At 40.0% G+C, this 17,377-nt stretch overlaps 2 protein-coding genes and 1 long non-coding RNA gene across 4 annotated transcripts in view; 2 read left to right on the forward strand and 1 right to left on the reverse strand.

The window, feature by feature from the left end:
* Positions 1-17,377, forward strand: part of LOC127529112 (uncharacterized) — a 740,943-nt gene that overhangs the window by 361,091 nt on the left and 362,475 nt on the right. The gene's annotated exons all lie outside the window — the stretch shown is intronic.
* LOC114657567 (uncharacterized) overlaps positions 4,304-17,377 on the forward strand; it is a 278,049-nt gene continuing 264,975 nt past the window's right edge. The window contains exon 1 of one of the 2 annotated variants that reach the window (XM_051931656.1): positions 4,304-4,424. Coding sequence is in view for 1 of the 2 variants with exons in the window: in XM_051931655.1 (XP_051787615.1) it covers positions 16,496-16,893 (398 nt within the window). In the remaining variant the exon portion in view is untranslated. Of the gene's footprint in view, positions 4,425-16,444; positions 16,894-17,377 lie in introns of those variants that run through there. The other variant, XM_051931655.1, reaches the window with a different exon arrangement.
* Positions 17,116-17,377, reverse strand: part of LOC127529120 (uncharacterized) — a 358,163-nt gene continuing 357,901 nt past the window's right edge. The window contains exon 3 of the long non-coding RNA XR_007935803.1: positions 17,116-17,263. This is a non-coding gene — a long non-coding RNA (uncharacterized LOC127529120). The remainder of the gene's footprint in view (positions 17,264-17,377) is intronic.

The raw sequence follows: 17,377 nt of genomic DNA on the forward strand, positions 1-17,377 counted from the left end.
AAGCAAATCAGTAGTATACGAACACAAACCAATATAGTTGATACGCAAACCGATTGCATACGCACGCAAACCAATGCAATTCCCTCACAAACCGATAGCAAACGCACGTGAACCAGTAATAAAGTTCAATTCAATATAGTTCATATGCAAACCAGTGCTATGCTTATACAAATGGATATAGTTCACGCACAAACCGATAATATACGGACACGAACCAATATGGTTCATATGAATGAAACCAGTATTGTTCGCACGCAAACCAATTAAGTATGCACGCAAACCGATAGTAATCATCCATAAACCAATAATGTTCATGCGTAAACCAATACTTTACGTACAAAAATATATGATTTTTGGCCTGTTTGGCCCCTCATAGCTTTTTAGAGCGTGTACTCTGCTGTGTAGAGAGATCCGGCACATTACTTTCTGCAGGAAACCTGTTTCACTGCTAAGGCTGTTTTTACTGCAGAGTCTGTCTGTGAGATGGGCAAGGCGGCTTGAATAAAAGCGTATACAAGTGATAAAGCAAAGGTTAGATAGATATTTTAAATAATAGATACAGGGGTTCTTACCCAAAACAGTATAGGCAGGAACGACTATAAGGTAGATCGCTCCGGCTGGAACATGTTCTGGTCCTGTCCTCAGAAGAAGTGGGTAAGGAAGTGGAAGGGGCCAGTCATCAGGGGCTCCCTGACCGGGATCCGAGGCAGAGGCAGGTCCTTCATGCCTGGGGACATGCCATTCGGGATGGCAGGGTGTGGATAGAAACGTTCCTGGACTTGTCCTCGGGAGAGAGATGTCGGGGTAAAGGAGGGGTCAGACATCCATCAAGTCTGCTCTTGACAGTTTCCTGGGGCATGCAGGTGGGTGGGGGTGGGAGTGGGTTCAAGGAGGGGGCAGACATCCATCAAAATGCCCTTAACAGATAGGAGAACCAATCAGGTGGAGGGGCGGGGCGCATCATTCAAATCCACCAATCATAGGAAAGGGGTGGGGCTTAAGGGCATCAATCCAAAAGGGGCAGGGCTTAAGGTCATAAATCAGTTTGACAGAAACCCTATGGCTTATACTACTAATAATAATAAAAGTATACAAAATTGGGGCTAAACCTGCCCAAAGCCTCAACGACTTCCGCCACCTTTCAACGGCCAGTCGTCTTCAATACCGGTCACTCCAGCTCCGTGATCGCTCAGCTGGAGCGACCACTTTCTTCAGCCCCACCGAGTGATGGCCAAACACTCCTCTGCTGGGGCTCACCTCCCAGCTGCCTGCCTCTGCTCCATCAAATCTGCTGTCTCTCTCTGTCTCTCTCTGTCTCACTGGCTATCCTCTCCCTGCTTCCTGCCGCCTTCTTCCCTGCAACCTCCGTCTCTTTCTTTTCTTTTTGTCCCCCCTACTAGCCGCCTCGTGCTTCTATATATCATAGGGACGTGGATCAGCTGTGGCAATCAGCAGCTACCGGAAACAATTACTGTACAGATGTGGACGACTTCTCACCTGTGCACTTAAGCAAGGTTCGCCCGCATCACAAATTCTCCGGAAACCAATCTGCCACACACACCACGCTCCCTTGCTAAGCCGAGTCGCAAGTGCAACGATTATTTATTTAAAAAGTGACCCTGTCAACTTGAGCTGTGGATCCGCTACACCACAGAACTACATTCATGGAAAAAGAAAAGAAGACTGGCTGTGCAATTTTCCTGAAGCAACAATTTTATTGTATTATACGTTTATTGGGCTGTTATTGTCCAATGCACAGAGGACAGTGAAATTCTTACTTGAGTGTTCTAATCAACCCATCTCCACTCTCCAGGGCCATGATTAGTAACTGTAACAAGCTAACTGAGATCCTTCTGTCGTCTTTGCCGACAATCATTTATCTTAATGAATTCAGATGTAAAATTCTTTTCAAAAAATATTAACTGGATTTGTTTAAACTAATAACAATGATGTTACAAAGCACTTTCAAATCTATTTAATCCAATTCAGAGTTCCAGGCAACCAGAACTAATCCTGGCATCCCAGGGCACGTGGCAAAACCTGGTTCTGGACAGTACACCAGTTGGCTGTTGACTAATAATATATTGGGTTTTAAGCTACACAATTTAAATATATGTCTTTTTACAAGTTGTTGAGTATGCTACATAAACTTGCTCAAGAAAAATGAAAAGGATTCTTTAGTTAATACCAGTTTGGAGTACAACTTGATATTGTGATGAATGTCAAATTGCCTGCTGTTTCTGACACCCTTATGGTAGCACATGTGGCACCCATTTTACAATACAACATGAAAATATTGTGCAAAGCAGACAAAACTTTATGCACTGTGCAGATTAAGGTTTCTCTTCACAGCCAAATGACAAACACGCCATGTGCTCTGTCCTTTGACTAAAACAACAACTGTTGGGTTATAATGACCAAATGCTTTACATGAGAAACATGATTTTTATGACTGATAGTCTGTTATTGTCTCTAATTAACTAGGCATGAACATCCGATGTGCACTTTGGGCTTAACTTGTAGTGACCAACCACAAAGGTTATTTCAGTTACTTACTGAAATACTTGTAGAGTAAAAACTGTTTTATTTCTGTAAGGAAAAGTTAAGTATTCTGCAATACTTTATCTTTCATGAGTAGTCAGTCAACATTTTAATATGTGCTCAATTTGGGGAAACCCCAAATGAAAAGTTGTCTGATATAAACAATTTAGTTTAAATGAAAAGAGGTTATGAATTGACAATGGATACTCATTGCAGGACTGGAGGCAGCCTTTACGTATCATCCTGGTGTTGCCTCCAGAATCAGGAGTGTAAATCTTCAGGGCTTCTAACTCCTTTCCTGTATTCTAAGTGCCCATTAAAACAATTATGCTCCCAATACAGTTTTTGGTCTTACTGCTCACTGGGCAGGTCAGCAATGACCCATCGGCACCCATAGCATAGAGTTGCTAGCAGCTATCTGCATGGAGGAGTTCTACTGCCCCCATCTGTTTTCCATGGCTCATTTCTGGTGCCTTCTGAGAACTTCCCATGGAGACAACCTTTGTAAATACAGTATTTGTTTTACCACTCAGTGCATCACACTACAGTCAAAAGAATCTGTCAGCCTGCCAGTGAAGGAGCTCTGTTTGTTCCCATTAATGTGGCGCCTTTGGCCTATAGGGAATTCTTTGTGGCTTTTGCAAAAACATACACCAAACAAATTCTTAGCAATCTGCAACCATACTGGTTTCCACCACAAATGCATATTTAGTTTTGTGTAGCCCAATTTTTTTCTTTGTTATGTTCTATCAGATGAAGTGTTTTAATGCATTATACCTTCCTGCTTCTTAAAGGTGACTTTTTAAAAATACAGTGTGATGGACGACCAGCTACAGACTCCGGTCGCCACCCCCAGGCCGCTAGGAGGAGCCCTCCGGACAGCATGATGGTGCCCCGAGTTCCAGCAGGGCCTCATGGACTTTGTAGTTTATACACACAGCCCTGTTGGATACCTTGGGGGCCACCGGGAGTCGCTGTAAGGGGGCTAGTGGGCTCTTGTGTGCCCTATAACCCGGGAGTGTGTCATCATCACGTGACCGGAACGAACGACGTGCTCCTGGGGTGAAGAAAAGGACTGTTTACCCTGACCCGGAAGGAAATGGACTTGTGGGTTTGGCCAGGAACCACTTCCAGGTCTGGGGATATAAAAGGACTATGGGAAAGCCCAGACATTGAGCTGAGCTGGGAGGTAGGGTGGCGAAGTGTCTGGGTGAGGAGGATTGTTTATTCAGAGAGTTATTGTGATTTATATGAGTGTGGAGTGGAGGGTGCTTTGTGCACTGTATAACAGAAAAATAAATAGTTGTTATACTTTTACCTCGTGTCTCGAGTGGTACCTGAGGGTGTTAGAGGTGGCTCCACGCCTCAACTGCTACAACAGTTAATACAGTAAATATATCCCATTTTCTTATGAATTTTTGGTTAATGCAGTCTTACAAACTTTATTAGGAATCTATAATTTCAATACTATTTTTGAACATCTTCAAACTTAAAGGTTCTTGATTATTTTGTTTAAGAATTTGTTAAAATGATTGCAGAGAGAAAAATTTTGTCATATATCGTACTTTAGATAATATACATTGTGATTTTTACTCTGAAAATTATTTACAAACTGTATTTTAAAAAAAATCACTGGTAATATTGCCTTCGGTAACAAAATAATAGCCAGGTGTAAATAACTGCTGACAGATCTGCCGGAACGAGATTATCTTGATTAACAAAATGAATTACGAGTCAAGTGCGGGTGGTTGGGTGCGGGTGGGTCTGTCGATTTATCACTATAAATACACGTGGGCTGCGGGCACAAAGGTGTGCTCGCTTCTGCGGCAGTGGAAAGACAAACACCGCTTTCTCCAGCCAAGAAAGAAGCGCCGCATGTTTGGGTAAGTTTTAAACCCCTTGAGATGTAGGCCTTCGACTACAGAAACAACACAAAAACAAACCTCAAAGTCTTTTTTAGTTAATTTAATTTTCATCTGCACCTCATTCTCGGCAAAGAATTGAGAAACGATTTTGTGGTCACCTTAATTATTACTGCGGAAGCGTAAAATGCAAGTGCAAGTCCTGGGTAGGGGAAATATTATTTATTATTATTATTATTATTTATTTAAGGGCAGATTTTGCGTAGTGTGGCAGTAATGGTTAAGGCTTAGCACTTCACACCCTAAGGCTGTAAGTTTAACTTTCGCTTCCGTGATGCAATGCAATCAGTAAGTCACTTCAACTACCTATTTAGTTAAAGGGAGGTACCACTAAAGTAGCTGCCCGCTAGCAAGCAGTGTTTGCACATTTGTCTACTTTACTTGTCGTTGATGATCAGTATCCATAAGCAATACCAATCGTAAATTCATGGTACATTAGTGTTTGATTTACATTTCTTGGGGGGGTAGGGAGAGACACCAGAAATAAAATGTTTAGTGTGACAGACGACCGGCTATGAACTCCGGTCGTCACCCCCAGGCCGCTAGGAGGAGCCCTCCGGACAGCATATTTGTGCCCCGAGTTCCAGCAGGGCCTCATGGACTTTGTAGTGTTGTGACACAGCCCTGCTGGATACCTTGGGGGCCGCCAGGAGTCGCTGTAGGGGGGCTAGTTGGCTCTGGCATGCCCTATAACCCGGGAGTGCATCTCAGTCACGTGACTGGAAGAAGCGATGTGCTCCCGGGATGAAGAAAAGGACTGTTTGCCCTGACCTGGAAGGAAAACGGACTTGTAGGTTTGGCTTGGAGCCACTTCCGGGTCAGGGGCTATAAAAGGACTCTGGGAAGCCCAGAACACCGAGCTGAGCTGGGAGGTAGGGTGGCGACGTGTCTGGGCGAGGAGGAGAGTTAGAGAGAGAATTGTTTATTGTTTATATGAGTGTGGAGTGGAGGGTGCTTTGTGCACATTATAATAACAAAATAAATAGTTGTTATATTTTCACCTGGTCTGAAGAGTGGTACCTGAGGGTTCGAGAGGTGGACAAAAACCTTAACTGCTACATTAGCTAATCAGACAATGCGCCAGGACTGAGCTTGAGAACCACTGATTTAATATGTTAAAAAGAGAAAAACGCCCCAAAGACGGATGGACGGGGATTAGAGACCGTCAACTACCCAGTTTGTGTCTTTAGATGGTTGTCCTACAGGTATATTGTGATAATCTTCAGGCTGTGGTTTGGGGAATTGAAACTGGGCAGCGTGGTGCCATAATGGTTCAATTTGTTACGTCCATGTCCAAGAACAATAGCCTTCCTATAAACCTCCATAACATACCTTGTTTGTTGTAAAGATGGCTGGTAACGGTCAATTACACTTGTAACAGTGCGTGCGGATTTTTGCAGTCCAGAGTTGTTACCTGCCTTAAGTCCATTGTCGTGGGAACAAGCTCGGGACTGCTGTAAGCATAATGTAGTTGCGATTATCCAACATTAACAAACTTCTGCAGCTTTGTTGGTTTCATTGGATGATTCGAGCACCAGTGTGACGCGTGTTCAAATAATTCCACAGACAATGTTCTTCTTTTTAAAAGGTTTTTTAGGAAATTCACACAAAAAATAAACTATTTAAGGCTTAATACCATTTATTTATTTTTATTTTATTTTATTTTTTATTTCTGTCTAAAAAATGTATCTATAGATTTTTATCTCTTGTTTCATTTCTCCAAGTTTCCTCGTACTTGAGGCACGTTAAGCAAGTTAAACGCATTAGAAACGTTAGACATGCTTACAAAACTGTATGCCAGCTCGTATTTTCAAACATCCAATAGTCCGTGCTACCAGTAAGACTATTTCCTAACTGGCTTAATTAACACTCTGACCTACAGATGTAGCCAAGAAGTTGTATCATGTTAATTTACACATGATAAAAGACTATACCATATTCTATAGCTATAAGAAACTGATTGTTTAAATTTCAATAATAAAACATTATATATGAATTTAACATCAAACATTTAACTTTCTAAGGTTGGCTCTAAGCATAATACAAATCTAAAATATAGGTGGTTGCCTTCTGCAAATTGTAATACAATCTGGAGTATACTATATACTTTTTTTTTGTTTTGTTTTGTTTATTTTGTTAGAAATCCTTTGTTAGCTAAGCAAGCTGACACAACTAATTCATGAGTCCTGAGTAGATGCCATTTTAACCACAGCCATAAATTAAGTGGAGACAGAATGGATGTAAATTTGCTTCCCTTTCAAAAAAATCTGAGGGCAAGGTTTGTCATGCAAGTTACGTAATTTTTAAACGTGCCATGGTCAATAAACTTTTTTTTTTTTTAAATGATCAGAATTCCCAGAAACAAACTGTATTGGGTTAATGTTGTGCCCCTATGGAAAGAATGTAAAATATTTTATCTCTTGAAATGTAGATACAGTATTGGAAAAGTTGTTCCTCTCCAGTATCAAATATGATAGATGTGAATAATTCAGGTAAACACCAGTCTGATGTGTACTTGCACATCCACCCAAATTGATTTTATATAAGCCTTAAAATAAGGCTGGCTGAACAAAAGCCAAGAGCTCTGATCCAGCTTAGGAATTTCAGTCCCAACTGCATTTTATTTTTTCTCACTAACCTTCGTAAATCTATTTAGTTCTTGTGCAGGAGGAAAATATTGCTCACATTTCAACAGGGCATACGTCATCTGGTTAAGTCTAACCTGTTTTCTTTTTATAGCACTTTGAGGTATTGTTCTGCTAAGGAAATAAAGGTTCATCAGTCGGCTAAAGAAGCTGCTTGAAACCAGATTCACCTGTGGTAGGCTAAAATTTAACAAACTGATGCTGTTTTACAGCAGGGGGTGCCAGACTTAAATTATAGTGGCTACAGGTATTTCTTCCATCTACAGCATTAATTCATTACTAATTTAATGAAATTGCTGGAATACACTTTTTTGTCCCTTTAAGATCTTAATTTTAAACCACTGTCTAGAGCATCTGTCTAATTTTTTTTAAACTGCTTTTCTAATTTTTATTTTCAATTCAGAGGCTGTGTGTAGTTGCTGATCTTGTCACCTGAGAATGTGATATGACTGTGTGACAGCTTTCCAACGGAGTAAACACCTTTTTTTTTTTCCCCCACTATCACAAGATTTATTTTATTGCATTATACACTATTGGTCTTTTAAAGAACTTTTAATGCAGATCAGTATCTTCTATGATACTAATGCTTTCTCAAACTTTACCAATTTCTAATTTAAGCAACATTTTTAGAACATCAACTTTAAAGGTTCTTAATTGTTGACTTTGAGTATCACAATGTATACCGAATATAATACTCGATTTCATAGTAATCTATTTTGAATTTAAAATGTTTTAAGCGATAAACATTTTGGATAGCATTTGTATTAAAATGTAAATCTTAAGTGTTAAAGGTTGCAGGGAGAAAAATTGTCAAAACATTGTGGGCTTTCAATCACATGAGATTGTCTTGCATGATAAAGAGATGCGAGTCAGTAGTTGATGGGCCTTTGTGCTTTATCACTGTAAATACATAAGAGTGCAACTGGATAGGTGTCTCCGCTTATGTGGGCATAAAAAGACAAACCTTTCCTTCACCAGCCTGGCACAAAGCACCACAATTCTGGATAATTTTAAAACCACAGTTTATAGGTATTTGAAGGCTTTTTAGTGTATCCTTCCTTGATCTTGCATTATGGGTTGACTTTCTTTGCAACCGTACCCTGATAGTTCTTGGCTAAGAATTGAGAAACTCATCCCGTTATGATTTAGTGGTCCCTTACATTATGTGGAGGGGAATCCACAACCTTCTTTAGAAAGCTGATGCTGTTTTAGAGCTGGGAGTGCCAAACTCAGATTCTGGATGCTACAGTGGCTACAGATTTTTGCTCCAGCCATTTTAATTAGTATGTATTACTTCTGCACATGAAACCAACTACCTTTTTGTCCCAAGGGCTGACTTTTTTTCTCGCCTCAGTTAAAGAGCATCTTTATTCGGTGTTTTTAATTATTTTCAACCAAGAGACATTGCAGATATATGTGTATACCCTTGTATTAAGCCAATGTTTCATAACAGGACTACATAGTTGGAGGGGTGGTAAAAGTTGATGATCTTGTCAGTCAGGATGTTCAGTTACCAACCCATGTAATGGCATTCCAGCAGATTCACATTTTCAAAATATTGCAAGATCACCTAATTTTTCTGACTTCCTGTTTGTACTGCCTGATTGAGTTGGTCACTGTGCAGCAATTTCAGATACAATCTCAGTCTCTGAAACCCCAAACCTTCTGCATATAAAGTCATCAGGTAGATGAGTATCTTCTGTTTGTGTGATCCAAAACACCCACATTCCTTATTGCTGTATTGCTTCTGGATGAGCTCTGGCTGTTTGCTCTCTTGCACACAAGATTGCTCTGATGACTTAAGGCAATACTGAGCGAAGTTGGACTAAACCACTACACAGTATATATGTCATACTACACAGCTGAAGGTCACACTGCTCCCAACTTGCTAAGATTATGTAAATTAAATTCATGACTGGTCCCTGGTCTGCAATAACCTTTCCCCACACAACATTGTATTAAAGATTTAGGTGTGCTCTGAAGAAAATTTTGAAGCTTATTTTAAGCTGAAAAAAATCAGTTTCCATCCTTAACACTATCTGAGGTGGAAACTATCCAATATGAAGTATTTGCCTCCCTTGTTTTGCTTTCAGTTGGTTGTGTGTGGGGGTTACTTTAAAAAAAAAAAAAAAGATATGCAAGGTCTGCTTGATCCATTGTGTTGACATTTCCCTTTACTGAGGCAGCAAAATTTACTTTTATTAATCGGTGAGGTATATAGACTTTCTCCACTTATGTGGTCTGTAAACAGACCTCTTTTGGTCATTTACACTGTGAAACACTTCCAGAGGATAGAAATACTGAATGACTAATATTTAAAACAATTTTAAGTTAGTTTTTCACGACTAATTTAAAATGTCTTCAGTTTTAAACATCCATATCTCTGACTGGATGTGATGTACATTCTGTTGCCAGATTTGGCATCCTCCAATCTGTAAAACACCTAAAATTTTGATGGCAGTGACTGTTTTTTTTTTTTTTTCTCCCCCACTGTAAGTTATAGATGTAATATCCCTCGCTTCGGTCATTGGTAAAGACCTTTAGGTGCCCCTACTACTAGGCCAAAAAAAAAACTAGTGACGCCACCTTGCGTGTGTTTGCCACAGCCTCCAGTAGCCTCTTATGGTGCAATCCTGCAGTGTTTAAATTATGGAGGATAAAGCTGTTTGCTGTGATCTCAAGCATATCGGTGGTGAAGTGAAACGAATCCCACATGCCCCAAGGAACAACTATGTTTACAAAAAACGTTCACAGTCCCTTCTAGATGGAGGGCAGATGACAAAAGTCCTGTTTGCAGGTGAGTTTTTTTTTTTTTATAATCATAGCTTCATAGTTTTAAGCAATGTAGTACTTTGAAGTCTAGGTAGAAAAACTACATTAAAATTGCACCTCTTAGAATTTTAATTCATGTATTCTCTCTCTCTCTCTCTCTCCTTAAATGGCTGATCATGATGGATGTATGCAATGTTAAAGCTACTTTTTTCCAGGGTTTTCCAAAGCCCCACTTAAAGTTCTGTTAATCTCTGTTATGGGCCAGACAACTGGGCCAAAGCGGCAAATCCCGAAATGTATGTAAGCTTTGCCTACACCAGAGGGTGAGCTGCATTAAGCAGGTCTGGAACTGAACTCCGCTGACCTTCAATGGTGATGTAATCTGAATCTTTAGCCCTGAAGTCTACTATCTGTGGAAAAAGTAAAGTGGAGCACCACTGAGGTCACATGGCTTTAAGTCCGTCGCCCAAGTCATGTCTGAGAAGTCTGAGAAGTTTGTTCCCTTAATACAACCTCAACAGAACCACTTCAGTGTGAAACGTTCCTACCTATTACTGTTCCAGTCCACAATCGGTTTTCATGGTCCACTCTACAAAAGGAACAAATTGTTTCCAACCTAGCAACATGTGATTTATTACATTAACATAAACTTGTGGCCTTTTTGAGTATGCCACATCTCAGTGCACTGTATTTTGGTTGTTGACTCAACCACGGCTATCCTCCATTCCCAGTGCCTGGAGTAATAATACTTGAGGAGAAAAATGAATACGTAATCTCCACTGCTTGTTTCCTGAGACACACACACACACACACACACATGTGCGGCTCGAAGTCAGGATTTCAGTTGTTGGTATTATCCATTCTATCATTGTCACCTTTCGAAGGTCTGTATGACAACACCATCCTACCATTTTGAATATAAGACACTGTACTATGTATAATTCATATTCCTATGCAGGGGTGTGGAAATCAAATTTTTTTCTAATTGTCCACAGACAAGTAAACTTAGAAAATCCACTTGTCCGCCAGTTAAATTCACTTGTCCATAAACAAATAACAAAAGTGAAAAATAGTTTATTTTTTCTGATCTCTTTTATTGATACCAAAACTGCCTTCCATCTTAAAACTGAAAAAAGTTCTTTCAGGGAGTAGTATTTTGCCACCTTGCTCTAGAACATTATATAAAAGATTCCCTTATCATTTTAACTCACTAATAAACAATGCCTTCATTATAGCTACACTAGTTCTGTTTCACATACTACAGTTACAGTGAAGGTTTTTATAGATATTTCATAACCTTTGGAAACCGTTAGAATGTTTTCTTCTTTATTTTTAATAAACTCACAGCGTGAAACCAACTTGTTTTATATGAAATATTCGCTAATCAAAAACGATCTATTGACAGCTCATCAAAATTGATGTTGTCACACAATAAATTTCTTAACTCCTCAATATATCACAACCTACATGAAATCGCAAATTTCAGGAAAGATTAACTGCCTAACAAGCTTTGTTATGTGGTGAAAACAATTGTATTGTAAGTAAAATGACTGCATTTTTATGTAGAAACAATGAATTTTATCAATCTTCTTCTATAATACGCTACCGTGGTTGTTCATTTGTCTGTCCAGGATTTTAAATCACCTGTAGGTCGCAAACCATTTCACCTTTTGACTTGAAATTTGGCATACATACAGTATACTACGTGACGTCTACTATCCGCTTTCGGGGTGATGATTTGTATTACTCTTTATTTTTATTTTATTTTATTGTTGAATCAACTCTCGGCAGTGAGCAGCAGGGTGGTGCATGCGTATGGGAGCCGTTCTCATTCCCCACCACCTTCGCTAATCATTCTTGAGGCAGATTGAAGACTTAAGTGCCAGTTTAAGTGAAAAATTAAAGAAAACGTACTAAGTAATTGCAAAACAAAAATTAACTTAATCAGTCTTAATACGAAAAGATACCAATGAAAGAAGAGAAGCAGTGGGCCGCTACGGTGGAGAAAAGAAGAGCTGCTCAGGAAGCAGCAAGCGCATCAACCTCTGAGCAAATGAATGGTAAACGTACAGAGAAAGAGGATGAAAACTAGGAATGCTCAAGTCAAGTGTATTTACTGCATGTTATCGTGCAGCACGCCGTTACTGGTAATAAATAAAAGTTATTGATTATAATGAAAAATTATCAGATTACATCGTATTGTTGGCATGAAAAAAATGAACGCATCTCCAAGAATGTCAGTATTAGGGTAAAATACTTATGTAAGACCGTAAGAGTGCTTCCCCTTTGAAAAATCAGCCGTCATTTTGTAAAAAATATTGAAGACCAATTTGAGACATGAAGAACATGTCTAAGTAGGCTATTTCCGCACAAAGTACATACCCAAATGTTTAAAATTTGAAAGTAGTAGTAGAATATGCCCTGCACAGCCACAAATAATATTTTTCTCCAGAAAATTGCACTTGTCCGTGGACAACTGAAACCAGAAAAACACGCTTGTCCGACGGTCAATTTATCCGTGTCGGACGAGTCGGGCGTTGGATTTCCGCACCCCTGCTATGGATAACTTTTTTTGGTAAGAAATGCAGTAACTAAGATTTTTGGACTGATCAGCGGTTTGTGTAATGTTTAGTGAACAAATTTTATTGGGAGATCAATTATACAGCGAGTAATGTTTGAACAGCAAAGAATCTGGTGTGGAAAGTGACTCTGCTTTATTAGGAGTTACAGGCAAGACAATGATGTACAGTAGTAGGTGAAATATGGCTACTATTGAAGGATTAGTCTGTAGAATATGAATTTTGTTTAATGACCAGCCAGAATGTTTAATTTTGGATGTGTGTGTGTGGTTACTCCTGGCTTGGTTTTGGTTGCCTTTCACAATTTGAAAAGGTTTCTGGTTGAGATTTTTCATTATCCTGCGTGGAGTTTGCATGTTCTCCCAGTGTCTGCGTGGGTTTCCTCCGGGCACTCTGGTTTCCTCCCACAGTCCAAAGACATGCAGGTTAGGTGGATTGGTGATTCTAAATTGGCCCTAGTGTGTGCTTGGTGTGTGGGTGTATTTGTGTGTGTCCTGCGGTGGGTTGGCACCCTGCCCGGGATTGGTTCCTGCCTTGTGCCTTGTGTTGGCTGGGATTGGCTCCAGCAGACCCCCGTGACCCTGTGTTCGGATTCAGCGGGTTGGAAAATGGATGGATGGATGGATGGATTTTTCATTATGAAAATAAAGCAATATGCTGTGGAGAAAGGGGGAGTTAACTAGCCTTGGTGTACTAGGTTTGGAAGGAGCTATTGGGCAGATAATGTACATGTGACATAGTTGGCTTAAATAAAGTTTTAAATTCAGTGAAGCTTAATAGACAAATATTAAGGAAAGATAAACCTGTAGTATGTAGATTTATTGACTGTAAACAGATGGATCAAAATGGGTAATGGTTGATGGATTTCTAAAGCAGCAGGTAGAACCAAAGTATCAAAATACACAGTGGTGGAAAGATACTTAGATTTGCTTTCCTTACTAAAGTAGATTGTGAAGTGAATTGTACTTGGTTTTTAAGTGCAAAAGTTTTTTTAAAAGTATAACCACTATATTAGTTTGTCATTACAAAGTACAATTGATTGACTATGCTCAATCTGAAGTTCACAGTGCCCAATGAGAATAAAAATGATATGCAAACTTGTACGGTGTCATAGACCATGATCTGGACAGTATTTTTACTAAATATGATGGCCATGCAGTTTTCTCTGGCTTAGTTAAGTGAGGTATCCACATTTCAGCCAAGAACTGAGTATGCACTGTAGAAATTTGTGCCTTAAATCTAGTCTGCAGTGACTTTGTTTCTGCTGCATGTAGATACTTGTGCATGTGATAATGCGAGTTCTGCTCCATGTTCCCATCTGCTGTTCGGGAGCTCTTTAACCAAACACTGTCGGTAACGTTACCGATGAGCTAGACAGTGAGGCAACAACATAGCAAGGGGATGATGTGCAAAGTGCTTTTATTTAAAAACAATCAACACAAAAACAAGTGTTCAAATAAATAAGTGCAGTGCATTCAAAAGTCTTCATTAAATAAATAATCCATAAAAAAAACAAATGTGGAGGTTTAAAACAATAGAAAAAAGTCTTAAAAATTACGAGGTTAAAATATAACAGGAAGCAGTCTTTTAAAAACAAACAACGAGAAGCCCGGTGCCTTAATATTTGCGACTCCCCTGCTACCCCCGTCTGGGCTTCTCAATAGGGGAGTCACCCTACTTGCAGCTGACCTTCTCTGTGCCTGCTTCTTCTGTCAGGATTGCCTCACCGACCCTTGGCTCCGGTAGGATCCTCTGGACAGCGACTTGAGATTCCCCAACAACCAAGGCTCTCACGCTGGGGACACCACATCCCAAGTCCAACTCCTGCTGCCTTCCGCGGAGAGTCATCCGCCTTCCGGTCACTCCCGTCCTTCATAAAAACAAACTCTGCGGGAGCGACCACAACTACTATGCCCAGGATGTCGGCCAAACACCCAGGCTGCCTGCACAGCTGCATGCGAGCCTTCCCTTGCTCGCTTGCTGTCCCGCACCGGTTTTCTCTCTCACTTCCTGCAACCTCCATTTCCTTTTCTTTTCTTTTTCTTTTTGTTCTCCTTAGCCGGCGCGGGTTTCTCTTTATAATGGACGTGGCATCTGTGGCAATCAACAGTTCCCGGGAACAATTACAGAGCGGACCGTCCCTCACTTGTGCGCTTAAGTGAGAAACGTCCACAGCACAAATCCACCCGGGAACTGCTTCAGTCACACTACCTCGCCCCCTGGCAACACTGCGAGTGCAGTGATTATTTATTTAAAAGTAGCTTTTGCTAAGAGAGCTGTGGACCCGCTATACCATAGTGCAATGTAAGATGCATTGTGAAGTTGTTGGTGCAGTGGTAGCAGTGACACTATTACCTGTATATGATTTTTATAAATCGCACCTTTTGTCCCCAAGAAGAAACTTGGCTTTTTACAGAAGTTCAATAAATAGGACTGACAAATGCACACCAGAATCATTAAAAGAAAGGAAGCTTCGAACTTGCCAAAAGAGTACTCACAGGGATTAATTTATAAAGACATTACTGTACAGAGAATGTGCAGCATTGTTCATAATAGCATCTGGGTTTTTACTCCTTTTGCTACTACTCCAAGTGAGCTGAAAATGTCTAACTGAACTTGCCTTTTAAATAGGACTTGTTTGGTGGAACTCATGGAGTTATGTTACCACAGTGCAGAACATCCCTGCCTATTACAGAACTTTTACATTTTTACCTCTTGGACAAGACAGACCGCTTCATTATGTAACAACAAACTGGATTTGCCTGTATATTGGAGCTCTTCTGTAAATTTTGTAAAATCTTATGGCGGGGGGTGGGGGTGGGGGGGGGGGTTAAAGTGGGGTCTTTCAAATATAACATTTTTAAAAATCCTACATAATTACAAAGGGTTTTTATGTGCTTATTGTGTTTGAGGAGCCTTTTGCTAGAAGTGTACAGTAAGAACTACAAGCTGAAATCCAATAAGACTGCTTTGTTTTGGTTTTCCTTTTCTAATTTATGGACTTTATGTGAAAGTGAATTGCACTCTTAACATGTGCATTGTACCTGAAAAGCATCAATCACAAAATTGATATTTTGAGAGTATTTACTTTTCTAAAGTAAATTTATTCTGTACATGTGGTGGGGTATGTGTGTGGATTTCTTCCACATTCTCTCAATTTTCAGAATATACTTCTATCTAAATGTGTGGCTTGGAGTGTTTTGTGTGAGTGCAAAACTAGGAATGCTGGTTCGTAAAGCCTCGTTCACTTTTTGTATTTTGGGATGAGTGAGACTCCGTTTTACTGTATATAGTCCTAGAGAAAACCAACAATATCAAAGGTGGATGTTTGTCCATGGGGGGCTTTTTGATTCAGCAAACTGAATCATGTATAAATTTTGGGGTCTCTCTCTCCTGTGTCTTCATCTCATCGGCATCATGTCTGCCAGTTTCTAATCCCTTTCTTCAACTGAAAATAAGCTAGTACTGTACTGCATGTTCTCTTATTTCTTCATTAAACTAATGTTCAATTGTTATCCTAAATAGAGCTATTTAATTGATGATTGTGAATTTCAGCATGCCTGATCGCTGCCTTATCCTCTGTTCAGACTTTAACGGAATATTCCAGAAACCAGACTTCTTAAGGTTTCTGACCTAACTCTCAATTTTAGTTTCTTAACCTGGATTTTCTGTCTGTCTGCTCAGACCTGGATATCATCTCTGACTCCGTCAGATAATGTTCAGTTATTTTTCATTTTATTTTGAGGCAGATTTTTTTTTTTTCATTCATTCCAACTCTGTCACAAAGTATCTTGAAGTGCACTACTTTAAGAAAGTGTAGTAGGCAGATCCAGTATGATTTCTACAACTAAAGGAAAGACGAAACTTGTCTAGTAATTGGGATGAATTCCTTTGGTGTGGGTGTGTTTTTTTTTTTCTTAAATATTTATCTCAACTGCTACATCTAACCATTAACTTTTGTTTCCTTTTTTTTAACAGAAAGAAATTGACTCATTTGAAGTCTCCTGGTTGGGGCTAATTAGTCTGAAAATTGACAATGGGAAACAAACCATCTGAATGCGATGGATGTAACTGTTCCGTTTGTGGTGCACGGCTTCCTCCTTGCACCTCATTTGATAACTTTACCAAGGAAGTCAGGGAGGGATTATGGGTCTATGTTTATAATGGAGGCCAATATTATAGAGAAATTGGGGGATCATACAAGTGCCCTGACTGCTTCTATCGACCAATAAGAGAGCGATTAGCAAGGGAAGCGGAAGAGCAAAGGAGACGTGAAGAGGAAGAGAGGAGGAGAAGGGAGGAAGAGGAAAGACAGAGAAGGGAGGAAGAAGAGAGGCAGAGAAGGGAGGAAGAGGAAAGGCAAAGGAGAGCAGCAGAGGAACAAAGGAGAAGACAGGAAGAGGAAGAGAGGCAGAGAAGAGAGGCAGCAGAAAGGCAAAGAAGAGAGGAGGAGGAGAGGCAAAGAAGAGAAGAAGAAGAGATACAAAGACTGGCTGAAGAAGAGAGAAAAAGAAGAGAAGAAGAAGACCAGAGAAGGAGAGAGGAGGAGGAAAGACAAAAGAGGGAAGCTGAAGAAAAGGAAAAGCGGGAGCTGCAAGAGAGGCTGGATCAAACCTTTAAGGATGCAAAGGCTAAATCTGAAAAAGAGGGAAACCTATTTCGTGAGAAAATGGAAGAGAAAACCACAACAGATGTTGTAGTGAGCCGGTTTGATGAATTTGAAAAGATCAAGGTTGACCTTGAAAAACATGATGCTGAAGATCAAAATCTTCTTGATCTCTTGTCTACCAAGAGTGGAGTACACCTTTCTAATGAAACACTGGCTACACTTACCCCACAACAGGTGGACAGCCTTTCCAACTCCCTGGATACTTTACTATTCCAAGAGTGGCCTTCAAAATCCCCAAGCACACTTACT

Source organism: Erpetoichthys calabaricus, chromosome 9, assembly GCF_900747795.2.
Source record: "Erpetoichthys calabaricus chromosome 9, fErpCal1.3, whole genome shotgun sequence".
NCBI lineage: Eukaryota > Metazoa > Chordata > Cladistia > Polypteriformes > Polypteridae > Erpetoichthys > Erpetoichthys calabaricus.